This window comes from Rasamsonia emersonii (genome assembly GCF_000968595.1).
Source record: "Rasamsonia emersonii CBS 393.64 chromosome Unknown ctg1118621760033, whole genome shotgun sequence".
NCBI lineage: Eukaryota > Fungi > Ascomycota > Eurotiomycetes > Eurotiales > Trichocomaceae > Rasamsonia > Rasamsonia emersonii.
Genome location: NW_013563254.1, coordinates 68,156 through 92,061, shown reverse-complemented (window position 1 = coordinate 92,061; position 23,906 = coordinate 68,156). Strand labels below are relative to the sequence as shown.

At 54.5% G+C, this 23,906-nt stretch overlaps 10 protein-coding genes across 10 annotated transcripts; 5 read left to right on the top strand and 5 right to left on the bottom strand.

The window, feature by feature from the left end:
- Positions 1–418: 418 nt before the first annotated feature.
- On the top strand, positions 419–1,967 carry T310_2623 (Clock controled protein (Ccg-8); the record flags this gene model as incomplete). The annotated part of the gene is made up of 2 exons (XM_013474527.1): positions 419–764; positions 832–1,967. 2 exons carry the CDS (start codon positions 419–421, stop codon positions 1,965–1,967), a joined length of 1,482 nt encoding a protein of 493 aa, XP_013329981.1.
- A 1,601-nt stretch (positions 1,968–3,568) lies between these two features.
- Positions 3,569–5,270, bottom strand: T310_2622 (uncharacterized protein; the record flags this gene model as incomplete). The annotated part of the gene is made up of 3 exons (XM_013474526.1): positions 3,569–4,528; positions 4,584–4,884; positions 5,164–5,270. The coding sequence occupies 3 exons, from the start codon at positions 5,268–5,270 to the stop codon at positions 3,569–3,571; spliced, it is 1,368 nt and encodes a 455-aa protein (XP_013329980.1).
- A 423-nt stretch (positions 5,271–5,693) lies between these two features.
- Positions 5,694–6,677, bottom strand: T310_2621 (Carbonyl reductase; the record flags this gene model as incomplete). Its single annotated transcript, XM_013474525.1, has 3 exons — positions 5,694–5,941; positions 5,991–6,376; positions 6,442–6,677. The coding sequence occupies 3 exons, from the start codon at positions 6,675–6,677 to the stop codon at positions 5,694–5,696; spliced, it is 870 nt and encodes a 289-aa protein (XP_013329979.1).
- Positions 6,678–8,203: 1,526 nt separating this feature from the next.
- On the top strand, positions 8,204–10,908 carry T310_2620 (uncharacterized protein; the record flags this gene model as incomplete). The annotated part of the gene is made up of 2 exons (XM_013474524.1): positions 8,204–9,413; positions 9,503–10,908. The coding sequence occupies 2 exons, from the start codon at positions 8,204–8,206 to the stop codon at positions 10,906–10,908; spliced, it is 2,616 nt and encodes an 871-aa protein (XP_013329978.1).
- A 742-nt stretch (positions 10,909–11,650) lies between these two features.
- T310_2619 (uncharacterized protein) lies at positions 11,651–12,766 on the bottom strand (the record flags this gene model as incomplete). Its single annotated transcript, XM_013474523.1, has 2 exons — positions 11,651–12,356; positions 12,417–12,766. 2 exons carry the CDS (start codon positions 12,764–12,766, stop codon positions 11,651–11,653), a joined length of 1,056 nt encoding a protein of 351 aa, XP_013329977.1.
- An 839-nt stretch (positions 12,767–13,605) lies between these two features.
- On the bottom strand, positions 13,606–14,192 carry T310_2618 (Uncharacterized protein; the record flags this gene model as incomplete). Its single annotated transcript, XM_013474522.1, has 2 exons — positions 13,606–14,114; positions 14,177–14,192. 2 exons carry the CDS (start codon positions 14,190–14,192, stop codon positions 13,606–13,608), a joined length of 525 nt encoding a protein of 174 aa, XP_013329976.1.
- Positions 14,193–14,807: 615 nt separating this feature from the next.
- T310_2617 (Phosphoprotein phosphatase) lies at positions 14,808–16,781 on the top strand (the record flags this gene model as incomplete). The annotated part of the gene is made up of 5 exons (XM_013474521.1): positions 14,808–14,925; positions 14,987–15,318; positions 15,376–15,633; positions 15,691–16,631; positions 16,697–16,781. The coding sequence occupies 5 exons, from the start codon at positions 14,808–14,810 to the stop codon at positions 16,779–16,781; spliced, it is 1,734 nt and encodes a 577-aa protein (XP_013329975.1).
- Positions 16,782–17,537: 756 nt separating this feature from the next.
- On the top strand, positions 17,538–19,650 carry T310_2616 (uncharacterized protein; the record flags this gene model as incomplete). The annotated part of the gene is made up of 3 exons (XM_013474520.1): positions 17,538–17,988; positions 18,070–18,205; positions 18,264–19,650. The coding sequence occupies 3 exons, from the start codon at positions 17,538–17,540 to the stop codon at positions 19,648–19,650; spliced, it is 1,974 nt and encodes a 657-aa protein (XP_013329974.1).
- A 130-nt stretch (positions 19,651–19,780) lies between these two features.
- Positions 19,781–20,858, bottom strand: T310_2615 (Phospholipase/Carboxylesterase superfamily; the record flags this gene model as incomplete). Its single annotated transcript, XM_013474519.1, has 3 exons — positions 19,781–20,702; positions 20,780–20,800; positions 20,848–20,858. The coding sequence occupies 3 exons, from the start codon at positions 20,856–20,858 to the stop codon at positions 19,781–19,783; spliced, it is 954 nt and encodes a 317-aa protein (XP_013329973.1).
- Positions 20,859–21,664: 806 nt separating this feature from the next.
- Positions 21,665–23,290, top strand: T310_2614 (CipC-like antibiotic response protein; the record flags this gene model as incomplete). The annotated part of the gene is made up of 6 exons (XM_013474518.1): positions 21,665–21,683; positions 21,797–21,928; positions 21,985–22,174; positions 22,748–22,775; positions 22,844–22,865; positions 22,920–23,290. 6 exons carry the CDS (start codon positions 21,665–21,667, stop codon positions 23,288–23,290), a joined length of 762 nt encoding a protein of 253 aa, XP_013329972.1.
- Between the last annotated feature and the right edge of the window lie 616 nt (positions 23,291–23,906).

Sequence of the window (23,906 nt, the reverse complement as noted above, 5' to 3'; positions counted from 1 at the left end):
ACGCTGTACTCGTATTATCCTACGTAGTGTCTGTCCTGCGTTCATTTGCCGATTTGGTCGACTACTGGGTCTTTTTCATCTCTGCCCCATCTGCTCGAGTCTGGTCTCTGGAGGACATCTGCATGCGCGAACCCGTGTCCTCCCACGCTGCCAATTCGTCCTGACAAGAGCACGAGCACGAGCACAGCGCACAGTCCAGTCGACCTGCAAATCCCGTCCGCATCGCTGTTCGCTCTCTCCGCCGTGACTGGCCGGCGGCAGCATCCCGGTCACGTTTTGCCGCCGTCTTCACGTGCAAAACCGACGCTTGCCCAACTCCAACTCGCCCGAGAGACAGACAGCCCGCCAGCCCAGCCCAAGCGAGCGAGCCTTCGTGTCCCAGACAAGCCCTCGCTTCGCTGCTTTGGAGTAGCCTGGCATGGCCCAGCGTCCTCCAGATCGAGTCCTTGCCCAGGGCCAGAGCCAGAGCCAGCCTTGGCCCCAGTCACAGTCACAGTCTCCGTCGCAGACACATGAACTCGCTCCATCGCCGTCCCCGGCCGCTGCCGTCTCTGCTGTGAGAGATACGGCCGCTGTTACTGCTCCTCCACCTTCTCATCCTTCGTCGATTGTTCCGACTTCTTCTACCTCTGCCCGCGAACCCGCCAATATGACCATGGACGTGGACAGCGGCGCTGACGTCGACGATCGCGCTCGTCGTGCCACCAGCGTCCTCTCAATGGACGACATCGAAGCGGCACAGGCCCTGGAAGGCCTTCGTTCTGGTACGGTGCAGAGAAAAAAAAGAATTTACAGCAGCTACTCCGTACAGGTATACTGATTCTGATCTAGACTTCTCGCGTCCATCTCAACCCCCCGCCCCCGCAACGACCAAACCTGAACCGCTGCAGCCCGAACCGCTGCTCTCGCTTCTCACCTCGACGCATCCCTTGATCTCGTCGGCCATCAACCAAGGCATGTCCGCCTATACCTCCTCCAAGTCGTATTCCCCGCGCTTCAAATACGGAGCCGAATTCCTTGAACGGAATATCGGATCGCACGTTGCCAATACCGTCGGCACCATCAGCCAGAAGACGGGAGTGGAGGGTGGTCTCCGGTGGGCGCTGCAGCGGCGGGACAACGGTGATGCCAATGATCGTAACAAGCGGCGAAAGGTCGGCGAAGAGAATGCGTCGACTGAGATGGATGTCGAGAAGGCATTGTCCGATCAGCAGCGCGCCCGGTCCTCGTCTGAGCTCTCTTACGAGACCCTCCCGCCGTACGATGATCAACGTTCGCCAAAGTACGAAGAGATCAATACGTCAGGCAACGCACGGCCAGCGTCCACGTGGCAGAGCCGCCTGATGATCTCGACTTCGGGGCTGGGAGTCGCCATGAGCGAGGAGTCGCTCCGCAGTCTGACCTACTGCCTGAAGTGGCTGCGGTGGGCGAACGACCGGCTCAGTCGGGCGATTGTGGCGCTCAAGAACGTGCTGCAGAAGTGGGACGAGTCGAGAAGGGAGAAGCCCGAGGAGACGGCGTCCAACCGCGCCGCGCTGTCGCAGCATATCCAGGCGGTCAAGGAGGATGTGCTGCGGACGCTCAAGCAGGTGGTGGACATTGTGTCCAAGTACACGGGAGGCGCGTTGCCGGAGAATGCACGCAACCTGGTGCGCAGACACCTGATTTCCCTGCCGCAGCGGTTCCGGATCGCATCGACGTCGCAGGCCCCGTCGGACGCGGGGTCGGACGAGGCGACGAGTGCGCATCGGGTGCTGGTGCTGGCGCAGGAGGGGCTCGACATGATGGCGCAGGTTAGTCGTGTTGTTAACGACACGCTGGTCAGTGCTGAGGTCTGGTGCGAGAGGCTGGGCCGGAAGCGGCCTGACATGAAGGAGCAGCTGCCGGATCATCCTGATGTAAAGCAGCCTGAGAAGGCTAAGGCTGAGACACAGGATATCGAGATGGGTGGGACGCAGGCTGCCTAGTCTGCACGTTTATCAGCCATACCTCCTTTCAGGAATGGAGTATACTCTAGCTCTGCTAGCTCTGCGATACAGCTGTTCTACAGATCAGCTGACATTTTACACAAGCCCTTACAAGCCTTTCTTTTGATAAACTCCCTCTTTTTACTCTAAAGCAAAGAATCATCACTCGTCTGTCTGTCTATCTCATCTCATTTGTCTTCTGTTGATATCCCATCTGTGTTCGGGTTCAGGGTGTGTTCATTCATGTCATGTCTTGTCTGGCTGGCTGTCTAGAAAGTGACTGATTGATTGACTGACTCACTGACTGCACTGGATTTATGGTATCGGTATTGAATATTGGATGTTGGGCATGGGATATGGATAGTGGTACCTACAGCGCTAGTCGAGCTGATCTGTGATTGTGATTGTGATCTGTGATGTATCTCCTTGATGCAGGCCTGGAGTGCGAGTGCAATGTTTTTTTTAGCGGGTGTTTTTCAGGGAAGAAAAAAAAATGAATAAAAAGAAAAATAAAAAAGACTGAACACCACTCACTCCACTGATACATACAATACAGACATATATGTACTCTGAAACGTATCTCCTCGGCTCGAAGAAAAAAAAAGAGAAAAGAAAGAAAGAAAGAAAAACTTCACTTACCTCGAAGAAATGACCGAACGAACGACCGAAAGATTGAATGAATGAACGTCATGTCATGTCATGTCATGGCGATAAGGAATAAAAATAAAATAAGATAGGATTGTCTGTCTATCTATCTATCTATCTAGTCTACACGTAGGTAGGTAAATAGTATACCTGTTTTGTTACTCTGTATTTTTTTTTCTGCAATAACCATAGTAATGACAATAGTTAATAGTAATGATCAGTCAGTTAGTCTTCTTTTTTTTTCTTTTTCTTTTTTAAAAAAATTTGCTCAAGCTCATGCTCATGCTGTCTGTGTTTGTGTCTGTCTCTGTCTATGGTAATTATTAATTTAATTACCTTATTCTATTTTTTTTAAAAAGGCTATGATATTCCGTTTGCAGTATGTACATTTATTAGTATTTGTATTAGTATTAGCATTAGCATTAGCTTTGCCATCGCCATTATTATTACCAATTATGTGATTCAATGTAAATATGTACTGTACTGTACAGGACAGTACATTATTCATTCCACTTAATAATAAATGCAGTTGATCAAGCAAAATCAAATCAGATCAATTCAATCCCAGTCCAACCCAACCCTGTCCTGTCCTGTCCTGTCCTTGTCCTGTCTAACGCCTCGAGTGCAATGCAATGCAATGTGCAATGTACTGTACAAGAAGAATGCGATTTTGGTATGGTGTGCATGACATGATGAGATATGATTGATGTGATGCGATGTGATATCACGAATGACGGATGATAGTCATGACTTGTGAATCGTTGGTGATGGTGACAACGGGGGTATCTCTCTGATTATGTAGGTATGCATGTACCGAATCGAGTCCATCTGTCTGTTTGTCTGTCTGACTGACTGTCTACGCCACCCTCAACTTTCATTTCGCCTTCGCTTTCGCTTGCTGCATCGGCTTCGGCTTCGGTTTCGACTTCGATTTCGCCTTCTGCTGCTGCTTCTCTTTAGACACCAGCTTCAGTTTCAGCTTCAGCTTCAGTTTCGGCTTCGGTTTCGGTGCTGGCGCCTGCACCGGCTCGAGTTTCGGCACCTGCACCGGCGAGAGTTCCGTCATCATCATCTGCTGCTGCTGCTGCAACTGCTGCCGCTGTAGCCACTCCACCTCGTCGACCGTCGCCTGGTACCGCGCGAAGAGCAACCCGTCCTCGCGCTGCTGCGCGCGCTCGCGCATCGTCGTTCGGAAGCGGGCGCGCACGGCGCGGAGCTGCTGCGCGCGTTGTCTGAACGGTGTTACGGATGNGCCAAGAGCACGATTCCTGGCTGTGGCTTTCGATCAGGGGGATTGGCTTTCTCTGCTGTTTTATGAAGTGCCATGTGGAGGATGGGGAGGGCGGTTGTGGTCGTGTGAGTGGTTGTGGGGGGGCGTCGTTGTCGTAGTCATAGTCGTAGGCGTAGGCGTTGATGTTGTCGTTGTCGTAGACGTTGCCGTCGACATCGTTGTAAGCGTTGACGTCGTCGTTGATGTTGATGCCGTCGCCGTCGTCGACCTTTTTGTTCATGTTCTCCAACTGCCACTGCCACAACCGAACGTCGCGCATCTCCTTCACCGTTTGACACAGGTTCATCGAGCTCCGTCGTGCGAGGTGGTGCTGATGGATGTGGAAGTCGACAGAGTAGAAAGCGAACAGGACGTCTTTCTCCTCGCCCCTGCCGCCGCCCAGCAGAACCTGCTGGACCTGCTGCATATACCGCTCGCGCTGGGCTGCACTCGCATATCGCCAATATCCCGGCTGCCACCGTTCCGCGGGCGTCTCGTCCGGCGGGACGTCCTCGTCGGTGTCGATGGAGAAGGGCGGATCGGCGGAGAAGCGGTACCTGTCGCAGGCGATGTCGGCCTGCATCCTCTCCGGAGTGACGAGCATGGTGCAGTCGCCGCAGGTCAGGGCTTCTTCGAGGATGGAGCTCTATAATAGTTTCGTCAGTATGTCCGTCAGTTCGCAGAGTATGTACTATACGCACCATTTCCAACTCCGCACGCTCAGGATCGGCAGATTCATTGCCAACCGCTGTTGCAGTTTCAGGAGGATCCTTCTGGTTCAGATCTTCGATTCTTCTGGTCACACTGGCCGTGCCGTTGAAGGTCCTCGCGATCGCCAGGGACAGGAAGACGTCGTCATAGTCGTACGACCGGTCCGTGCCCTGGCCAAGGAGTAAGGTTTCCATGAGAATTGAGGAGGATATCAGCGAATATCTCAGAGAATATCTCAGTCTTCTTGATGATGATGGTTTGGCGAGTTCAACTCCGTCCTGCGGGAAGTATCTTCTTGTCGTTCGTAGAATGATAAATGAGAGAAAGAGAAGAAAAAGATGAAGATAGAGGTAGATATCTCGATCGAGAACCAGTCTCAACCTCGACAGTACAGCAAGTAGTCAGTTAACAGGAGGTTGGGACCTCCCAGATACAATATGCCCTAATCAGGTATAGACTCGACCAGTCTGTGCCTGGTCATTCACTGGCCAGGACTGCAGGAGAGGAGCATTTCCTTTGTGTTCTCCAAGTCGATGACCCACAGTTTGGCAGTGAACGGCAAGACAATACCTAGGTAGAAGTACTATTCGGGGTATATCCTGTATCCATGGATTGGTGCCTGTCTGCGTCTGCCTGGACAGGCATCGATGCACGAACGAGTCGAGTCGTCGAGTCATTGTGGATGATACAGTACAAATAGAAATAGTCGTAGAAATACTCGTAGATATGGCTCTGTTACAGTGATGCAGCTGTTGATACCAAGTGACTTATCAAGTGACAGCCTCAGGCACTACGGCCACGTGATTGGTCACCGGACCAGCCAATCCCGTGACGCGGAGAGCTGATCGCGGCGGGCGAAGATCGCGGTGGAGAAGATGCCGCATCGGGCAGTGTCAGGGGCACGCTGGAGAAAGATCAGAATGGGGCATTGGGGCTGCTGGGCCTCAGGGGCAGTTGTTCAATGACGTCATGCAGTCTATCTGCACTATCTAATAAAAAAGCCAAATCAAACCATGGTCCCGTCTTCCTCTATCCTGCAACCTCTATGTCTAAATGTTTATACCCCTTGTATCCAGACAAGGTGCATCACGCCAGGCTCTCTAAGGCAGGGTGTAGCCTCCGTCAACCACCAGGTCCGCGCCCGTCGTGAAGCTGGCCGCGTCGCTGGCCAGGTACAGGTAGGCGCCCTTGAGCTCCTGCGGCAGCCCCTCGCGGCCCAGCGGCGTCTTGTCCCGCCAGAGCTTCTTGGTCTCCGGGGGCACAAAGTTGGAGATCTCAGTAGCAATATAGCCGGGCGACACGGAGTTGGCGCGGGCGAAACGCGCCCATTCGACGGCCAGCGATTTGACTAGACAGTCAGCAGACGCTCATATCACTGTTCACCGACAGACACCTACCCAGGTGGATGACGCCCGCCTTGGCCGCGTTGTACGCCGCCTGCAGCTGGGGAATGTTCACAATGTGCCCGCTCATCGACGCCGTGGCCACGAAGCTGCCGTAGGTGAAGTTCTGCAGCTTGTTGCCGAACAGGTCGGTGCCCTCCTCCTTCTGGCGCCGCCAGTGGGCCGCCGCCGCCTTGGCCGAGTAGAAGACGCCGTCCAGGTCGGTCTGCACGACGGCCTGGTAATGGTCCAGCGGGCCGTCGACGCTGGGGCCCTTGGTCCATGGGATGCCGGCGTTGGCGATGAAGATGTCGAGGCGGCCGTTGAGGTCGCGCACGGCCTGGTTGACCGTCTCCTCGAGCTTCTTGGCGTCGCGGACCGTCGACCCTGGTATGCCTTGGCTGGAGAAGCGTCAGCATGTGTCAGAAGGACGGAATATCAGGCACACTCACCCTTCACGCCATACTGCTGCTCGATCTCAGCGGCGCGCTCAGGCGTCTTGGTGTTGGTGTTGTAGAAGAGCGCAACGTTGGCGCCGGCTTCAGCCAGGCCGTGAGCGACGTGCAGGCCGATGCCAGCACCGGCGCCCGTGATAATAGCAGTCTTGCCCTTGAGCGAGAACAGCGCGAACAGGCTGGGATGCTCGGGCGGGGTGGAGTTGTCGTGGTTGAAGAGGCCGTTGGTGATGGGAGACGCAGCCATTGTGAGAATTATAGACAAGATTCTCCACAGCAGGATGGCTGGAGAATGAAAGTCAGGACGACCGCGGGGGCACAGCACTCCTTTTATAATTGTCCATCTCGACCAGCGTGCGGTGGGGGGCGCACATCGGGGCAGCGGTGGGCTGGCTCGATACAGCGCCAAATGAGCGCAGCACCAGCGGAGTTAATGGCGAGAGCATCCCTCTGACAGGCCAGCTGCTGGCCGATGGAGCAGGACTACTAACGGTCGGTTGGCGAGACGTGGTGGGAGGTTGGCTGCAGACGATCGCTCCGCCGGGGTTTCGTTGAGTGGAAGCAGGAATCCGTCTGTCTACCTTGCTGGCCATGGACCGAGTAGTCTGTCTGTATCTACGTTGTCCAGAGTATACGGAGTAGCCTATTCTGGACGAAAGGTACGGATTCTAGATTACTGGCAGACGCGAATAAGCTCGGGCGAGCAAGCCACCAGCCAAAAATTATTAATCTCGTTATCGCTGTCTGTGCACCCTAGATCGGCTCGCCCCCAGCTTGTCGACAGCCCTAACGGACAAAAAAGACTCTCGCCATCGCAGCCATCGCGGACACCAATCCGTCCTGAGAGCCGGTGAGAGGAGTTTGCCGGTCAGATGATCAGGTCGAAAAATTTTAACCGCTCGTCAAGACTCCTGGAACAGCGGTGGAGTAGCTGATGTGGCGCCTGGATGGAGGCAGATTTCCTCCACCGGTGCGTGGGACGTGGAGAAACGGCAGGGATGGATTAGGTAAGACAGGAGATTATCATATCACCAGCTGTACGCATATCTCGACTGACCTTTCTCTATGCCTCGATCAGTGGGCACAATTCGAGATTTCGACAGGAATGGTCGTACTCAGGAGATTGCCCGAATTTGCTCCAGATATGAGTTCTCTGCCAGGTGGAAGAGGTGTTGTGTCGGCTAGGTACATACTCACTATGACAGCTATCAGCAGGTTCACCCACTACGGAGTATATCGCGAACAAATGTGATTGAGCCCCTTCTCACAGCCCAGGAGAAACACGGAGATCTGATTTAACTCGGCCGGCGGAATGGCGCATTCCATCCATCAACCCTGTCCACCTCCCCGGGATGGTATCTCCCTGTCAAACCGACCACCATGATAACGATGGGATGATATAGCGCCATCCCTCGTAGGACAGACATCCTGTGCTCTCCCTGGCAGACAGCGTTCATAGCACGCGGATATATCTCGGGAAGACAAAAAAGAAAAAGTCCAGGGGAGATGACTTCATGGCTCCTCGTCCACATTCTTCGCGCCCAGGCCACATTCCAACGAGAGGCACCACACAAAACCACAACACGTCCATGCCTCGACTGCCTCGTGGGCTCCCGCCGCTGTTTCTGCCAGGTTCGCTGGTGCTCCTCCTCTCGTCGCTTCGTGATTGTTGCACCTATCCAGCACCTATCCAACCTGCAGACGCTCCAGGTGCGGAAACACGGCCATCAGTCGACATCACGTTGATCGTTCTCGATTCGCTCGACTGGCAAAATGCTGAGTGTGACGGCAGTCATCGCCATCGCCGTGGGCTGCTCCGTGCTGTTCATCGTCAGCGCAACGGTTGGCATCGTCGTCTGGTGGCGCTTGCGACAGGACCGTCTCTCGCTGGCTATGGCCCAGGCCAGGCTGGCAGCGACTGTGCCGGTGCAGGGCTTCAACAGCGTCCTGGCAGACCCGGCGCGCAAAGACGCTGCGCTGCCCTACGGCCAGCTGCCGTACAGCCTGCTGCCTCGCGAATGGGCGCCCCTGGCCTCGACCGAGACGTTCCAGCTGTCCATGACGCCCGTCAAGCGGTCGTCGTCGCCGCAGAAGAGAGAAAGGGCTCGTTCTCTGAGAGGCTCCATTTCCCGGTCTCTGTCCAAACGGCTGTCGCTCTCCAAGAGAAACCACCAGAAGCCCGTCGCGTTGAGTCCCTTGACCGTCGACGAAGCCACCAAGAGCTCGTCTTCCAACAATCGCCCGGATGCAAAGGAGAAAGAGCCCACGTCGGCCGTCGAGGGCTTCTCTGAGCTGCCCACCGAGATCACGCCGCGAAATACGCCCGAAAAGGACCGCGAAGACGCGACGCCGTCCGAGTTGGCGAGCAGCCGCTCCGCATGCACCGCCTGGCCGCATCTCGCCTCGGATCGCACGTTCACCGTGCTCACCGACCAGCACGACCGGCCTGGCCAGCGGTCGTCCCGCGTGCGGACTGGCAGCATCATCGCGCAGTCGGCCGGAGCAGCGCCAGAGATGCCCATGCCTCCGCCTCCCCCGGCCTCGTATGCGCGCGGCGGCATCTATCAACTTCCGCCGGACGACTCGCTCATGCGGCTGTCGTCCCTGAGCCTGGAGACGGCCAACAGCTCGATCCTGGACGAAGGCAGGAGGGCGTCCATGTCGGTCGACGGCGAATTCCACTCGCCCTCGCTGCCGCCATGCCCGACCTTCACGCCGTTCAGCCCCTGCGACATCGTCCGAGGCGGCTCCGTGGCGCGCGACTGTGCCTCGCAGCGGCGATCCCAGTCGCAGAGACTGTCGTCGTCGACGGCCCGCTTGACCGTCGCGTCCAGCGATTCCTACAAGTTGGATCTGGGAGGCTGCTCGCCTCGTCGGAGCCTGACCACGCGCGAATCGCCTCAGCCAGCGTCAGACTGGCCCGGCCAGCTGCCACGCCGCGGCGAAACGGTCCTGTCTCCTCCTCGTCCCAGACCGGCCAGCAGTGCGTCGTTTTCCAGTCGTCTGTCGACCTCGTCCGCCCAGAGCCATCTTCGCCAGCAGCGATATTCCATGTACGAGCGTCCAGTCAAGGACGAGCAGATTCAAGCCCCCGACGACAGACCGCGAACAATGCAATCGCAAAGTCCTATGCGTCCCAAAGACAGCGCAGGACGAGTTCCGTTGCAATCAGCGATGAAATCAGCCCATGGCACGCGAAAGAGCCACCGACGACAAAACTCGGTCCGCATCTCCGCCTATCCTCCCACCACGTTCGGCGGACCGGTTTTTCCCCTATGCTCGAAGAACCGGAAGAGGTATCCGAACTGGAGAATGAGAATGACTTGAATGTGCATTCTTCTTCTAACCAGCAGCAGCAGCAGCAGCAGAGACGGCACAGCCGACATTGCTCGACAGGCTCCATCCCAGAGATAAGAAGCTCGTCGATCCTGGGGAATAATTGTTCGCCGGCGATGAACTCTCGCGTCGTCACTCGCTCCAACACGTCCCGCAAGCGCAGCCACTCGCGGATGGACGACGACGTCTTCGTCTGCCCTGCCTCTGCGTCATCACCGTCAGAAAAGCACAGTCTGTCGAGGACGCCATCGCCAGAGAAACCAGAGCCCGCCTCGTGGTATTTGCCTCGTTCGGACGCGTTCTCTCTATCGCCGTCCCTGTTTGCGACGGGCAGTCCTCAACGGTATACCGTCCGCGGTGGTGGTGGTCCGCAAGGTGTTCCCGTAAGACGAACAGTACGGAACAGCGCGCCGCCTTGTGCGAATACTAGTACTAGTACTACAGGTATTACTACTACGAGTATTACGAGGTCAGAGGATTCAATTATGTCGACCCCCACACAATCGCCAAAGAGAGCCCTCACCCTCGCCCCCTCCCCCAGCAAAGACGTCCGCAAATCCATCACCCTGCTGCGCCGCATGAACAGCGACGCCTGGGACGACGACTCGCGCGCGTACCGGTGCATGGGCGGCTGCTGCAGTCCCAGTCCCAGTCCCAGCTCACTGTCGCTGTCGCTGTCGCTGCAGCAGGGGCGGCGGATGTCTGCCAGTAATCGCAGTTCGCTGGCGGGTAGCATCACCATCTGGGAGGATGCGGGCGAGGAGGAGGACGCTGCGTCTGCGTCTGCGTCTGCGTCGACGTTGATGCCAAGGAGGAGGGTTTCTGTTATGGAGAGGATTGATTCGGATGGAGCAGCTGAAGATGCTGCTAGCAGCAGCAACAGCAGCAAGAATAATCCTAGCAGCGGCGACAACAACGATTCCACCAGCGACAGTACCACCACGAAAAACAACGTCAATAACAACAGCAACAGCAGCAACAACAACGACACAAACAAAAACAATCAATCAATCCTCACAACACCACACAACAAACCCAAAGGATTGGGGTTAGGGTATGCCGGTGCTGATGGAGGTGGAGGTCCCAGCTGCGCAACCACGCCAGCAAGTCTCTACGATCGGGACGGGTTCCTGAAGGAGTGACTCAACAGTTGAATATTCCTCTTGATTTGATTGCTTTAGAGGTTATGTGTATTGTGTATGGTGTATTGTATTGTAGGTAATCCAGTTGAAGTTGTATTATAGGATAGTTATACTAGTATATTAGATTAGTCAATCAATGACGGAAGGTGATACCACGGTGCTGTTTCCTTTTCCTTTATTTATTTTATTCATTTAATCGATAGATTAATTAATTTATTCTGTTTGTGATTTAATCGGTAATGGATTATTCGATGGGAATAGAACAACAGCCAACAAACAACCTTAGATAGTTAAGGTAGTTTGATTAAGGTGGACAAATAAGGTAGATTAGTTAGTACTCAGATTGAGATTCTTCCAAGCATATATATACATATTCCATATTGGCCTCCAGGTGTGTTCCTCTTGAGAGAGTTAGTTATTTCTGGATCTGATCTGAGTTGGCGGGTTTGATTGATTGATATCAAGAGTTCAGTTCCAGTCCCAGTGGTTTTCGTCTGGTCTGGTCTCGTCTGAATCTGTCATGATATATACGAACTTTGTTCTTTCTTTCTTTCTTTCTTTCTTTCTTTATCATTGCAGTGATGTAGGTAGGTACCAAGTTCACCCGCTGTCTCTTTAAAAACAGTCCTATTAGTTGTTTTCATTAGATATTTCTTACATATCGATATAGTCTTTTTTTTTTCACCGTCACGATTAGATATCTCTTCTTCGTGTAAGTCTGTTTGTCTCCCCTGGCTTTTGTCTACCCCGTCCTCCTCCATTTCGTCTCCTCTCCATCCCCCCTCTCCCATCCCCCCTCTCCCTCGTCCTCTCTCGGCCGCACAGTCCCCGCGCCAGGCCCCAACGGCAACGACGGCGGCTCGCCCTCTCCAATCCAATTCCCCTCCTCGTCAAAATACTCGTGCATGTTCTCCGCCGTGATCCAGCCCGAGCTCCCGTCCACCGGGGGCGGCAGGCCGCCGTCATTGCTGCCGGGAGCGATCACGCCGGACCGGAGAAGCGAGCCCACCCCAGCCTGATGCTCGGCCATGTCGTAGTCCTCGTCGTCGTCCTCGCCGTGGCTGATCGGGTCCGGATGGAGGTTTGAGCACGCGGACACGGCGGCAAATAGCGCCTGCGTGGCCGTCTCTTCGGTCTTGTTTTCCTCCGCGGCCATGTCCTCCGCTGCCAGAGCCGTTGTCTCTGTCCCCGCGGTGGCCGACCCCAGAGCTGCGCTCGCTGCGTCCGTCACCGGCGGCGGGATGATGGTCAGCGTCACACTCTCTTCCTCCTCGTCCTCTTCGCTGGGGCCCTCGGCGGAGGGGTTGGCGATCTGCATGTACAGCCCCTGCACTTCATCGCCGCCTGGCACGTCGGGCAGACGTAGTCTCTGGATTGCATGCAGCGATATCGAGGGGTAGGGGATCGCGACGCCAGCGTTCGCAGGGGTACGGTAGAGCAGGAATTTACTAAACACACAAACCAGTTAGTTAGTCCAGAAACAATCAGGAACTGCGTCTGGAACATACTCTGAAGTAACCCATACATCCACATCGTCAATGACAATCTCCTTTTCCTGCGTCGTTTCTCCCTCTGCATCCTGCTCAGCAGCAGCTGCTGCTGCAGTAGTTTCAGCTACTGGTGGTGCTGTCGCCGACCCATTCACCTCCGCATCACCGTTCGAGCTCACAGCAGGCCCACACAGGGCATTGAGCGCCGGCGCCGCAGTAAGATCGCTCTCGAGAATGACGACTTTGCATCGGTCGCTGTGGTAGTGCAGCACGGGGGGACCGTCGTAGAAGGATTCCGGAGTGCGCGACTGGTGTTCGGCCAGAGGGGTGAATGAGGACGCGACCGGAGGCGTGTGAAGGACCTCCATTTTGGACACTCAGACCTGAAGGGAGTGTTTGCACGAGATCTCTGTGCAGGAGGAGTTATGTGATGACTCTGCGTGTAGCTGGGTAGGTGTATTTTTTTTCGGAGTGGCATGTCAACAGATGCAGGCGGAGGGGCAGCGGGAAACTTCCCCGGGCAGACAGAGCTTGCTGAACTTTATTATTTATTCCATTTATTCACCTACAAGTGTTCAACAGTAGAGCTGCAGATGAGATCTAATGTTAAGTCAATCTTTTAGATGATCTAGATATTGATTCAGGTTTATCTATTAGATTAGCACCGGTCACGGTGAGGTATTACTGCCCAGTCATCAAATATATACAATTTCATCCTCAGACACTAGACAACACACAAATCAGAAACAGCTATCAGAAACAGCTTCTCATGTACAATTCAAGTTCTTCTATCACAGCATGGCATTCTCTATAGCTCTAGTCTTGATCTTAATGCCAGTTGCGAGCATGCTTCGTACGAAGCTGCTTGATATCGAGCTGCTTGATGTCACAACTAGCTCAGACGATACAGCTTTCAGATCTGTCGATTCTCGTTATGCTGTCGAGCTCAGCTGCAGCCCTTCAACCGTGGTTGACCCATAATGAAGGTTCTTCAACTGGAAGCGGATATCATTGACGCTTCGGCGTGACGATTTTGATGACAGGCGTGAGAGCATCTCGACGGTTTCACGAAGGCTCGTGAAATCTGGCCATCCTGTATACTGCAGCATGCAGCAATTAACAAGGCAGGAGAATCAGACATAGAGCGCTGTACCGCCAGTAACGGCCCAGAGGCAGAAAATAGTCTCGTTGATCTGCAGTGGATGCTTCATTTAACAGCCAGACCACCAAACGCTCGATCCAGCTCTTCACCCTCGTCCCGTATCGTTGAAGTCTCCTGTGTATCCTGAGCGGTAGAATGGCTCTGCTGTTGTGGCTTATCGGACGAGGCCGGTGCTGGCGACGCTTGGGTAGGCTGTAACAGCTTCTCCTCGCGATCCAGCCACCCTGGAGCAACGCGTCTCTTCTCTGCCAGCTCTCGTTGCTTGACCGATTCTTCCCATTCCTTCACCAGCGTCTCTGCATCGGCCTGCGTCTTCTTCAGGTGCTCCTCCAGCGACTCGCAGGAGGCCAGAATCTCTTCCGGATGCGCCGCGTGACTGCCGCTTGAAGAGACGACATAGCGGGCCTTGGCGTCAGGGTTGGCGGGATCGACTGTCACCGAGGGAGGAAGCGTCGAGGACACGGATTTGTAGGTATACGGCAGGGTCACTGCGGTGGGCAGGCTGATGAACGGCGAGACGGTCAAGGGCACTTGGGCCAGCAGCGGATGGGGACCTGGATGGAAGCAGTGTCAGCATCAAGTGGCAGATGGTAGAGGACCAGCATCAAAGACGTACGATATGACTCGTACATGGTGACAGTGGTGTAGTATACTAAGGCGGTGATGACTCTAACCGGAGATGAGGATCCCCGCAGCTACCAAAGCACGGCAAGCCACCGCCATCGGCCATGAACAGGCGGTGCCGGCTAGACCGCCCTCCCCTCGAGCTCTTTTCGCTGCAACATCTTCTGGTCCTTGGCCTCTCTCCCAGACCAGCCTCTGCCGCTGCTGACTGCCCCTCGCGCCGCTGGTGTTGCTGCCGGTTCCGCCCCTGCCAGTGCCAGCCCGTTCGTAGCATCGTGGTTCCTGCACGAGCCCGAAACTCCCAGCCTCCAAACCCACGCGACCCCACGATCTGCCAGCCCTCCCCTCCTGTCTGACATTGGGCGCGACAGGGCACCATCCCGGTTGCCTGACACTCGAGGCTCGTCGTGACTTTCTCGACCTTTCGATCGTGACCGTCGTCTCGGTGGCATTCAGCGTTTCTGCCCAGTTGCGTGTTTACTACTCGCAATCGTGCGACCGACCAACGCGGTTCGCCCACCCCCGGCACCACCCATCTTCCCACTGTATCAACACCGCCATCCAGCGGTGCAGAATCAGCCTGTTCTGTCGATCGAGATCCTGTCTGAATCCCTTCGGTCACGATGGAGCGGCAGATTGAGCGTGCGGTGACGCACAAGAAACCCGTCCCCGAAATCGACTTTACGCTGCACACCATGGAAGATGGGACCCAGGTGTCCACGCTGGAGAGAGTCGTCAAAGGTATCCCAGTGGCTTCTGCGTTGATTTTCGCTCTGCGATCGCCAGGCTGATCTGAATTCAGAGGTGCAGGCGCCCGCCCTCAACACACCCGACGACGACACCTTCTGGTCTAAGGAGGACCCGACCAAGCCCAATCTCCAGTTTCTCAAGCAGCATTTCTACCGGGAGGGGCGGCTCACGGAAGAGCAGGCGCTGTGGATCATAAACACCGGCACTCAGCTGCTCCGCGCCGAGCCAAACCTCCTGGAGATGGATGCTCCCATTACGGTCTGCGGTGACGTCCATGGACAGTATTACGATCTCATGAAGCTGTTTGAGGTCGGCGGAGACCCTGCAGAGACAAGATACCTGTTCCTCGGTGACTACGTGGACCGAGGCTACTTCAGTATCGAGGTGGGCGATCGCATCTTCTCCCATGGTTGTTGTAGTTACTGATTGATCGCCGGCCAGTGCGTCCTTTACCTGTGGGCTCTCAAGATTTGGTACCCGAATTCCCTGTGGCTTCTGCGGGGCAACCATGAATGTAGACATTTGACCGACTACTTCACCTTCAAGCTCGAGTGTAAGCACAAATACACTGAGCGGGTTTATGAAGCTTGCATGGAATCCTTCTGTGCGCTGCCTTTGGCTGCGATCATGAACAAGCAGTTTCTCTGCATCCACGGTGGTCTCAGCCCGGAGTTGCATACTCTCGAGGATATTAAGGCTGTAAGCGAAACATCGTTCTTGCGCCGTCTAGCAGGATGCTAATCGCCGGAATAATAGATCGATCGCTTCAGAGAGCCCCCGACGCATGGCTTGATGTGTGACATCCTCTGGGCGGATCCATTGGAGGAGTTTGGCCAAGAGAAAACCGGGGAATATTTTGTTCACAACAATGTTCGCGGCTGCTCTTACTTCTTCTCCTACCCCGCTGCCTGCGCGTTCCTCGAGAAGAACAACCTGTTGTCCATCATCCGAGCGCACGAGGCCCAGGATGCTGGTTACCGGATGTACCGAAAGACCCGTACGACGGGTTTCCCCAGCGTTATGACCATCTTCAGCGCCCCCAACTACCTCGACGTGTATAACAACAAGGCGGCCGTTCTGAAATACGAGAATAATGTCATGAACATCCGGCAGTTCAACTGCACCCCTCACCCTTACTGGCTGCCAAATTTCATGGACGTCTTCACGTGGTCGCTCCCTTTCGTCGGAGAGAAGATTACCGACATGTTGATCGCCATTCTGAACACATGCTCCAAGGAAGAGCTCGAGGAGGATGCTCCCTCGTCGGTTTCTCCCACTGGCCCTTCGTCGCCTCCTTTGGCCATGGACACCGATCAGGAGCCCGATCAAACCGATCAAAAGGACGAGCAAAGCGAATTCAAGAGACGGGCCATCAAGAACAAGATTCTGGCCATTGGCCGTCTATCCCGTGTCTTCCAGGTCTTGCGTGAGGAATCCGAACGGGTCACGGAACTTAAAACCGCGTCTGGCGGTCGTCTTCCTGCTGGAACCCTCATGCTGGGGGCGGAAGGCATCAAACAAGCGATCCACAATTTCGAGGACGCCCGTAAAGTCGACCTGCAGAACGAGCGACTACCTCCTTCTCAGGAAGAAGTGGCTCGGAAGAGTGAGGAGGAAAGGAGGGCTGCGTTGGAGAGGGCCGCGCAGGAAGCCGAGAATGATACCGGGTTGGCCACTGTGGCCAGGCGGATCAGCATGTAAGTGCCGATATCTTGTTGCTTTTTTTCTTTTCAACCCAGTCCTAACTAACTAACGATGACAGGGGCGGAAAGGAAGGCCGGCGTCGAAAGGAGGCCGTGGCAAATCGTGAACGAGAACGTCAACAAGAACGAGAATCGTCACAGTGAGACTCGTACTCGTCTCCAAACCTTCCCTTCCCTATCCTTGAGAATTATACCCCGTCTCGCAAAATTAATATTGTCGATATGTCCTTATTACGAAAATGTCGTTCGCTCGTCGACGTCGACATATAGTTGGTAACGACATAGGAGAGAGCGAAAAAGGGCTTTTTGTTCTGTACCTATCTATCTGTACCTATGCATTGAATTGAAGGGGGGCTGCTATGAATGGGACACACTATAGGAGTGTAACCAAGGGGGAGAGAGAGTTGAGCGAGAGAGAGATTTGTCTTCTTCTTGGACAGGGACAGGGACCTGGACGTCCGCGATGTCCTTTTTTTTGTCTTAAGACGTAATTACGAGTTGACGAATTGAATTCATTACATCATTGATCTGGAAATTTTTTTTACATGTCCCTTTTTTTTATGAATTGGGTCTATAAAAAAGTTGTCAGTCAACACGATACGGATAGTCTGTTAATAAAATTGGTTATTCCTGCTTTCGTTCTCTGTACGGAGTACAGTACCTTAGGTACCTGTACTGGCGGATCCGGAACTGGAACTGTGGTTGGTAGTTTAGGTAGTTAATTCTTACCCGCAGGAACCCGCGGCGCGGACGGCGGAAACTTCGCTCCAAGGGACAGGCGGACGGGTTCCCGTCGTCGTCATAACTCTCTTTTTCTGTCCGCAGACAAGACCATCGATCTCACCTGGATTTCTTTTTTTTCTGTCTTCCAATTCCAATTCCAATTCCTCGACCTAATTAATGCCTCCTAGGATTCGCGGCACGCTCTCCTCCAAGGGCTTGTCGCGCGGAGGTGCCGCAGCGGCAGCAGCAGGAGGAACAGGCGTGTTCTTCTTCTGCCCATCTTGCGCCGCTACATGGAGGAGGAGTAGTAGTAGGCGGACGCTGGCGACTCAGCGTCCCGACGACAGCTTTTCCAGCTTTTCTTCTTCTTCCCGGCGAAGAAGAAAAGAGAACAACAACCACCACCTGACCAGCACCGTTCTTCATCGTCGTCCGGCGTCGGTGCTCGCGACGGCGGCAGCAGTCAGTGCGGCGAACAGAAATAATAATCATGTCCCCGCGCGATTCAGAGAGTTGTACGAGGCCTTGGAGGAGGTGAGAGAGGCTGTGCCGGACAAGATCAGTCTGAGTCGCTTCCAGCTTGCGAAGAGGGGGTTGGAGTCTGAGGAGCCGGTTATTCGTGTTGCTGGTGAGTATAAAAAACTATAACTATACCTCACTCACTCTGAAGAATTCTTTCTTAATTGACAATGTTCTGCTACGATACTAGTTCTCGGCTTAAATGATGTTTCTACCACACGCCGACTGGTCCGGTTGCTTCTTGCGGATCCGTTGAGCGAGAGAGAGCCCTGGGAGGATTTGTTGGAGTCTTACGGTACAGATTGGTCGCCGGGATTACTTATACGGTTTGTCTTGTGCGATAAAGAGTGTGCGAAGCGACATTGGCTAATAGGTATATTCTAGTTACGGCGAACAGTCCGGTATGATCCGTAATAACCTGCTCCCTACGGTATCGGTTCCATCCGCCCTCTTGAAGAAAGGAAACATTGAAATCTTGGTGAGCTCGCTGGGCGCTGGCACGGAGCCGGCTGGTGCTCGTGTCACTGAGGAAACCTTCCTTGTCCCGACCATCACGATCCGCACGTCTCACACGGGTAGGCACAGCGTCGTCCGGTATCCGGTACACAGAACCATCGTTTGCGGCACCGGCGTAGACAGTCTCCTTGCGTACAGCCGCTTGGTTTCTCGCGCTAACCTCCAGAGAGGGGAGCGGTCGGTCCATGGCGCCATCGAGCTGAAAATAGAGGAGAAGCAGCAGAAGGCCGATAGTAAGGTGACGTTTGTGGACACGAGGAAAGCTGATGAGGCATTGGCAAAGTTCCGCGAGTCGGTCCAGAACGCCTCGGATTATGAGCGTGGATGGACGACCAGCGGAGTTCAGCCGCTTGTGGATTGGCTATCCACGACGCAACATAAGGAGGGCTTGGACCCAGACTTGGAAGCACTCATTCAATCGCTGCTGGATGCGGCCGAGGAAGGTGTCAGAGCCAAGGAGGCCCAACGCCTCCGGGAACAAGAAGCGGCGTCTATCCCAGACGAGGTGCGCGAACAACTGGACAGGACGGTAACTGTTTGGGCGGAGAGGGCCCACACCGAGCTTCGAAATTCCCTCGAGGAAGGGTTTGCGAGCAAGCGTTGGCGGGGGCTCGCGTGGTGGAAGCTGTTCTGGCGGGTTGACGACGTGGGAATGATCACGTCGGAGATCCTGGAAAAGAGATATCTCTGCCAGGCTGAGAAAGAGGTGATCTGGACGGCCGGCCAGATTAAGCAAGCCGGGCTTCTTGATGAGCGTGCGGACTCGGAAGATGAAGCAGCCGATAACGCCGAAAGCGAAAAACAAGAAGAACCAGCTCCGATGCAGGAAGAGCAGCCGTGGCCGATGCAGGTGGCCACGAGTCGCTCCCAGCTCAGCAATACAACGGTGCCGTCTTTGCAGGCACTGTCGCAAGGCCTGGTGCTCTTCAGTCTCTCCACGACGGCGCTGACGTCGGCTCTCTCGGGCCTGTTGTACGCATCTTCATCGACGTCCATGTACGAAGCCTGCACGGTTGCCGCAGTAGGGTTGATCTATTCCTTGCGACGACAGCAAAAGAAGTGGGAGACGGCGCGCACGTTCTGGGAGAAGGAGGTGCGGGAGACGGGACGCCAGGCACTGAAGGAAACGGAGCATGTCCTGCGCACCTTGATCCGGGAGGGCGGTCGTCGACAGGCGGAAGAATTGCCTGAGACGCGTGCGAGGGCGACCATTGAACGGGCGAGGAAGGCTCTTGAAGCTGCGAAGCGTGGATGACCGTAGGCGTATGTCAGACGTATGATCATGCGAGCTGTACAGTATAGAATAGAACACCCCAGGATGTATAACAGATTTCCCATGTACTCAAATTCAGGCTTCATTGTAGTTTTTCCTATCCATACAAGCATCAAGACAACTCAATGCTCCCGTCCGGCACACCCTGCCTGCTCCGCAGACGGCGCGCAAAGAAGCGCATGACGGGCAACATCTCGTCGCGATTGCGCGGCATGCCGTCACCCTTGCGCGGCCAGCGGTGCAGCTCGACGAATTCAAACACTTCCTTTGTTCGCCGCACCGCGGCATCCGTGACGGCGGTATTGGCATCGTCGCGGCCGGCGAGGAGCAGGACCGGGGTGCGATTTTTGGGCCCGACGGTGCTGGCGGAGAGAGGGTAGGGGCCGCCGAAGGAGACGACGCCTGCGAGGGAGGTATCGTAGTCGCTAGTCGAGCTGCTGGCAGGGATAGAGGACGTAGTAGGATTTGGCGAAATTGAGACTGAGGACGGTGCAGGCGGAGGATTCACCCCCAGCTCCCTCGCTGCCACCAGCGCCGCCATGCCTCCCTGTCCAAAACCCAGCAGGAGCACGTCGCGCAGGCGATAGCCGCACTTGCGGACGAGGACGTCGCTCACGACCTCGCGGGCCAGCATCTGCACGGCAGAGCGCGAGAAGCCGGCGTCCATGTCCAGCCCACCACCACCACCGTCGCTATTACTGCGGTCGAACATGACATCATCGCCCCAGTGGAAGCCCTCAACGCCGACAAGCGCGTACGGCAGCGGCGTGGGCGCTTGCACCGTGATGCAGATGGTCTCGGGGAGGTTGAGGGCGCGACCAAAAGAGGCAAATCGCGCGGCGGTGTCGCCCAGGCCGTGCAGGAGGAGGAGGATGTTGCTCGGTGGGTGGGAATTGCTGGGAGGCGGCGAGGATGTTGGTCCCGAGGGGCTTGGGTAGGAAATGATGACGGTCAGGTGGGAGGGGAAGTCGGATATGAGGGGCACTCGTTTCGTGGGCATATTTCGAAACCCTTTTCCTCTCTGGTGTGGTTTTCTTTTCGTCGATACTAATTGAGATTGGAATGTGAGACGAAAGAAAGGTCAGTGATAGCGTGAGTGGTAGCTACTTACCTAGTAGTTTCGATCCAATCACTAATATCTTTTAGCTAAACACCTAGCAATTAGCTGGCAGTACCTACAAGGTACCCATAGAGGAGGTAGATGGCTTCGACTCAGCCACAGATATGGCTACGACAGCTGCTCCTCCGTGCTTTGCGTCTTGTCGACAGCTGTGACGTCTGCTCTTTTCTGTCCATCACCAAAATAGTTGCCTCAGTCATCACGTGTGCTGAAAACAGGCGGGGCATCGAGCACCGCCACGTGTGGCTGATGCTAATTATGCCCCTCGCGCGTCCCAAGGAAGCCTAGCGCCGGATCCGCGAGTGGCCGAGATTAGCCCATGCCATTGCGCGCTGCCATTGGCTGCCCTGGCCGTGGGGAGTGGCGCATCCCGATCGATCGTCTGCGAGCGTTGCGTTGCTGCATGCTATTTTCGCGATTGCACGGGCCCATGGCAACACACCCTCATACGTCAGCAGGCGACGAGTCGACGACGCAGGATCCTCAGCTGTGGCTGGAGCATCGTCAGTCCTTGGATGGATGGGTCTAGCGTATGGCTTCAAGCTTACCTATGGAGGGGCGCTGAGTTGCTGACGGTGGGGCAGCATCCACAGCCCCCCGAATCATCAATCCATCCAGCAGTCCAGCTCGACCAGTGGATCAAACGTTCAGGCGATCAGACATCCTCACGCGTGATGGAGACCCCGAAGCCCATCGGGGAAGTCGGGGCACGGAGGAGGGGCTGCTGCCTGCCCAGGTATTAAAAGGATGCCTCCGTCCAGGCCAGGACTCCTGCTAGCTCTTCTTCCTCAGATCGTGCCTCTCTGAACAACAAACACCCTTGATCTGCCACTCTTCTCTCACAGCAATTTACTTGTCCACTTGAACACAAGCACAATGGGTATCTTCGGCTGGGGTAGGTTTCGTCACTCCCCGAGAGCAGTTGGTCTGCTGGACCAACGAGCTTGTCATCTTGAATGGATCTTTTTTTTTTACAGTCATTCGTATCAATGCTAACTTGTCAACCAGACGACTCCCACGAATCTCACCGCAAGGTCTACGGTGGGGAGAAGCACGAGGGCAAGCTCTCGCACGAGCTGATCGCCGGTGCCGCCAGCTTCGAGGCTTTCAAGGCCTTTGAGGACCACCAGCGCAAGGAGGGTGCGTACACCACCTACTTACCCGTCTTAAGCTTAGCTAACAGCCGTTGTTCCCAGGCAAACCCGTCTCCCACGCCTTCGCCAAGGAGCTCCTGGCCGGCTTCGTCGGCGCCGAGGTCGACAAGCTGATCGAGACCAAGGGCCTCGACGCCCTCGACCGGCACGAGGCCAAGAAACACGCCCGCGAGAACGCAGAGGCCCTGTACGACGACCACTACCGTCATGCGGAGCAGTATGACCCGTCGCGGTACGAGCGCCCGAGCCGGTTCGACGGGTGGTGAACAGGTGTGATGCCGTTGCGATAGATATATATATATTACATCTGGAATGATGTGACATGATGTGGATGAATAGGATTCATGTCAGTGTTCTGTAACATATATTCTACTCAGTAGTATCATGGAATGAATAAGCGTTGTGCTCTACAGTACATACGTATGTACTACCTTCGTAACAGCTAGGCAATACCATCTTCAACAGTCGTCCCTAATAGACATAGATGTACAGCACATATACCTGCCAAGCAGAGCTCACGCCGAAATTATACTGTACAAAACAACCGCTTGCTCCTGCTCTCGCAGTTATCATTGGTTCCCATCCAATCGATTAATTAAGCTTTGTATAAATATAGATCATGACGTACCCACATAGGCAGCGTAGCATAAAATCCGGTTTTGGTGATGGTGGTTGATTTTCAGCGATTTTTGATGGGGGAAAAAAGGGTGTTATATATCGTTTTCGTTTCTTTCTTCAAGGTTAATTTTACTGACTTAGAGTAACCTCAAGTTTGCACATTTTCTGTCTGCTGGATGTCAACCAGCTGTATTACTTCTCCGGAGCGACCTAACGTATGTACCTTTTGACTATTGACGTCCGTGTTGCAGGTACATGAAGCCAATGATGTAAATCAGTTCAGTTCAAAATCAACCATCCAGATGGTAATTAATTCAAATAAGCTTTTTGAGATGAACACCTTGGGGACCACCATGCAGGACCACAGTTAGTGGTCAGTATTCGAAGGGCTGCCTTGGCAGCTCTTGGAAAGCGGACTCGTTTAAACAAAGACTACCTCAAGCTCCTGTTAAAATGCTCTCCACCTGACCCAGACTGTGATTTCAAAACCTGGATCAAAGGGCTAGCGGATAATCACATGTGCGCCGTTCAAACACTTTTTCAATTACAAAGCCTTCGTGGAATGTGCAGAATTCCTTACCCTTCGCCGGATGAGATGGCAGGTGATGTTGTCTCTATTTATCCGGACTTGTTGAACATCAGTTTGATGCCTGATGTTGGGAAGATTCGGGAGTACCATAGTCTGCTCGTCAGACTGCTTCCTGAAAAAGAGGCCACAGTCACAGAATAAAGCGGAGAAGGATGCTATTGTGCGGGCCTTCCACCAACAGCACCGAAAACGAGACATCGCCACCAAGATGTATCAGTGGATCCGAGATTACTACAAGGATTACGCTTCTGGTGCCTATTTCGCGCTATATACTCTCATCATCGGCCCTAGCGGCATTGGGAAGAGTTATATGATGCAACAGCTGGCGTATCAAAATTGTTGTTATGTTATTTACGCCTCTTCTGCAAGGCCAGGATCAACAGTTTACCCGAGTCGCTCGCCCATCGCTGATGCAATCTTTTGTTACTCTGAGATAGAAAGAATGACGATATTTTTCGAATGTTACATTGCCGCAGGGTTGGTGCATGTGAAGCTTTGCAAAATCCTTGGGATTACTCCAGCAGGGTTTTTTGACCTGCATGTTGAAGAGGCCTTTGTGAAATTTCAGCTGTATCTGGTGAAGGGTATACGGGAGCTGCATTCCAGGGTTACTGATGAGATCACCAAATCGAGGGGACGTCCGGAGAGGTCACAGGTCACAGAAAAAAAATGAGTATGTTCGAGATGCTGTAGAGCTCTTCGACTATCAAGAGTATGTGATTAAGCAGCTCGAGTGGTACGAGAAGAAGATGAAACC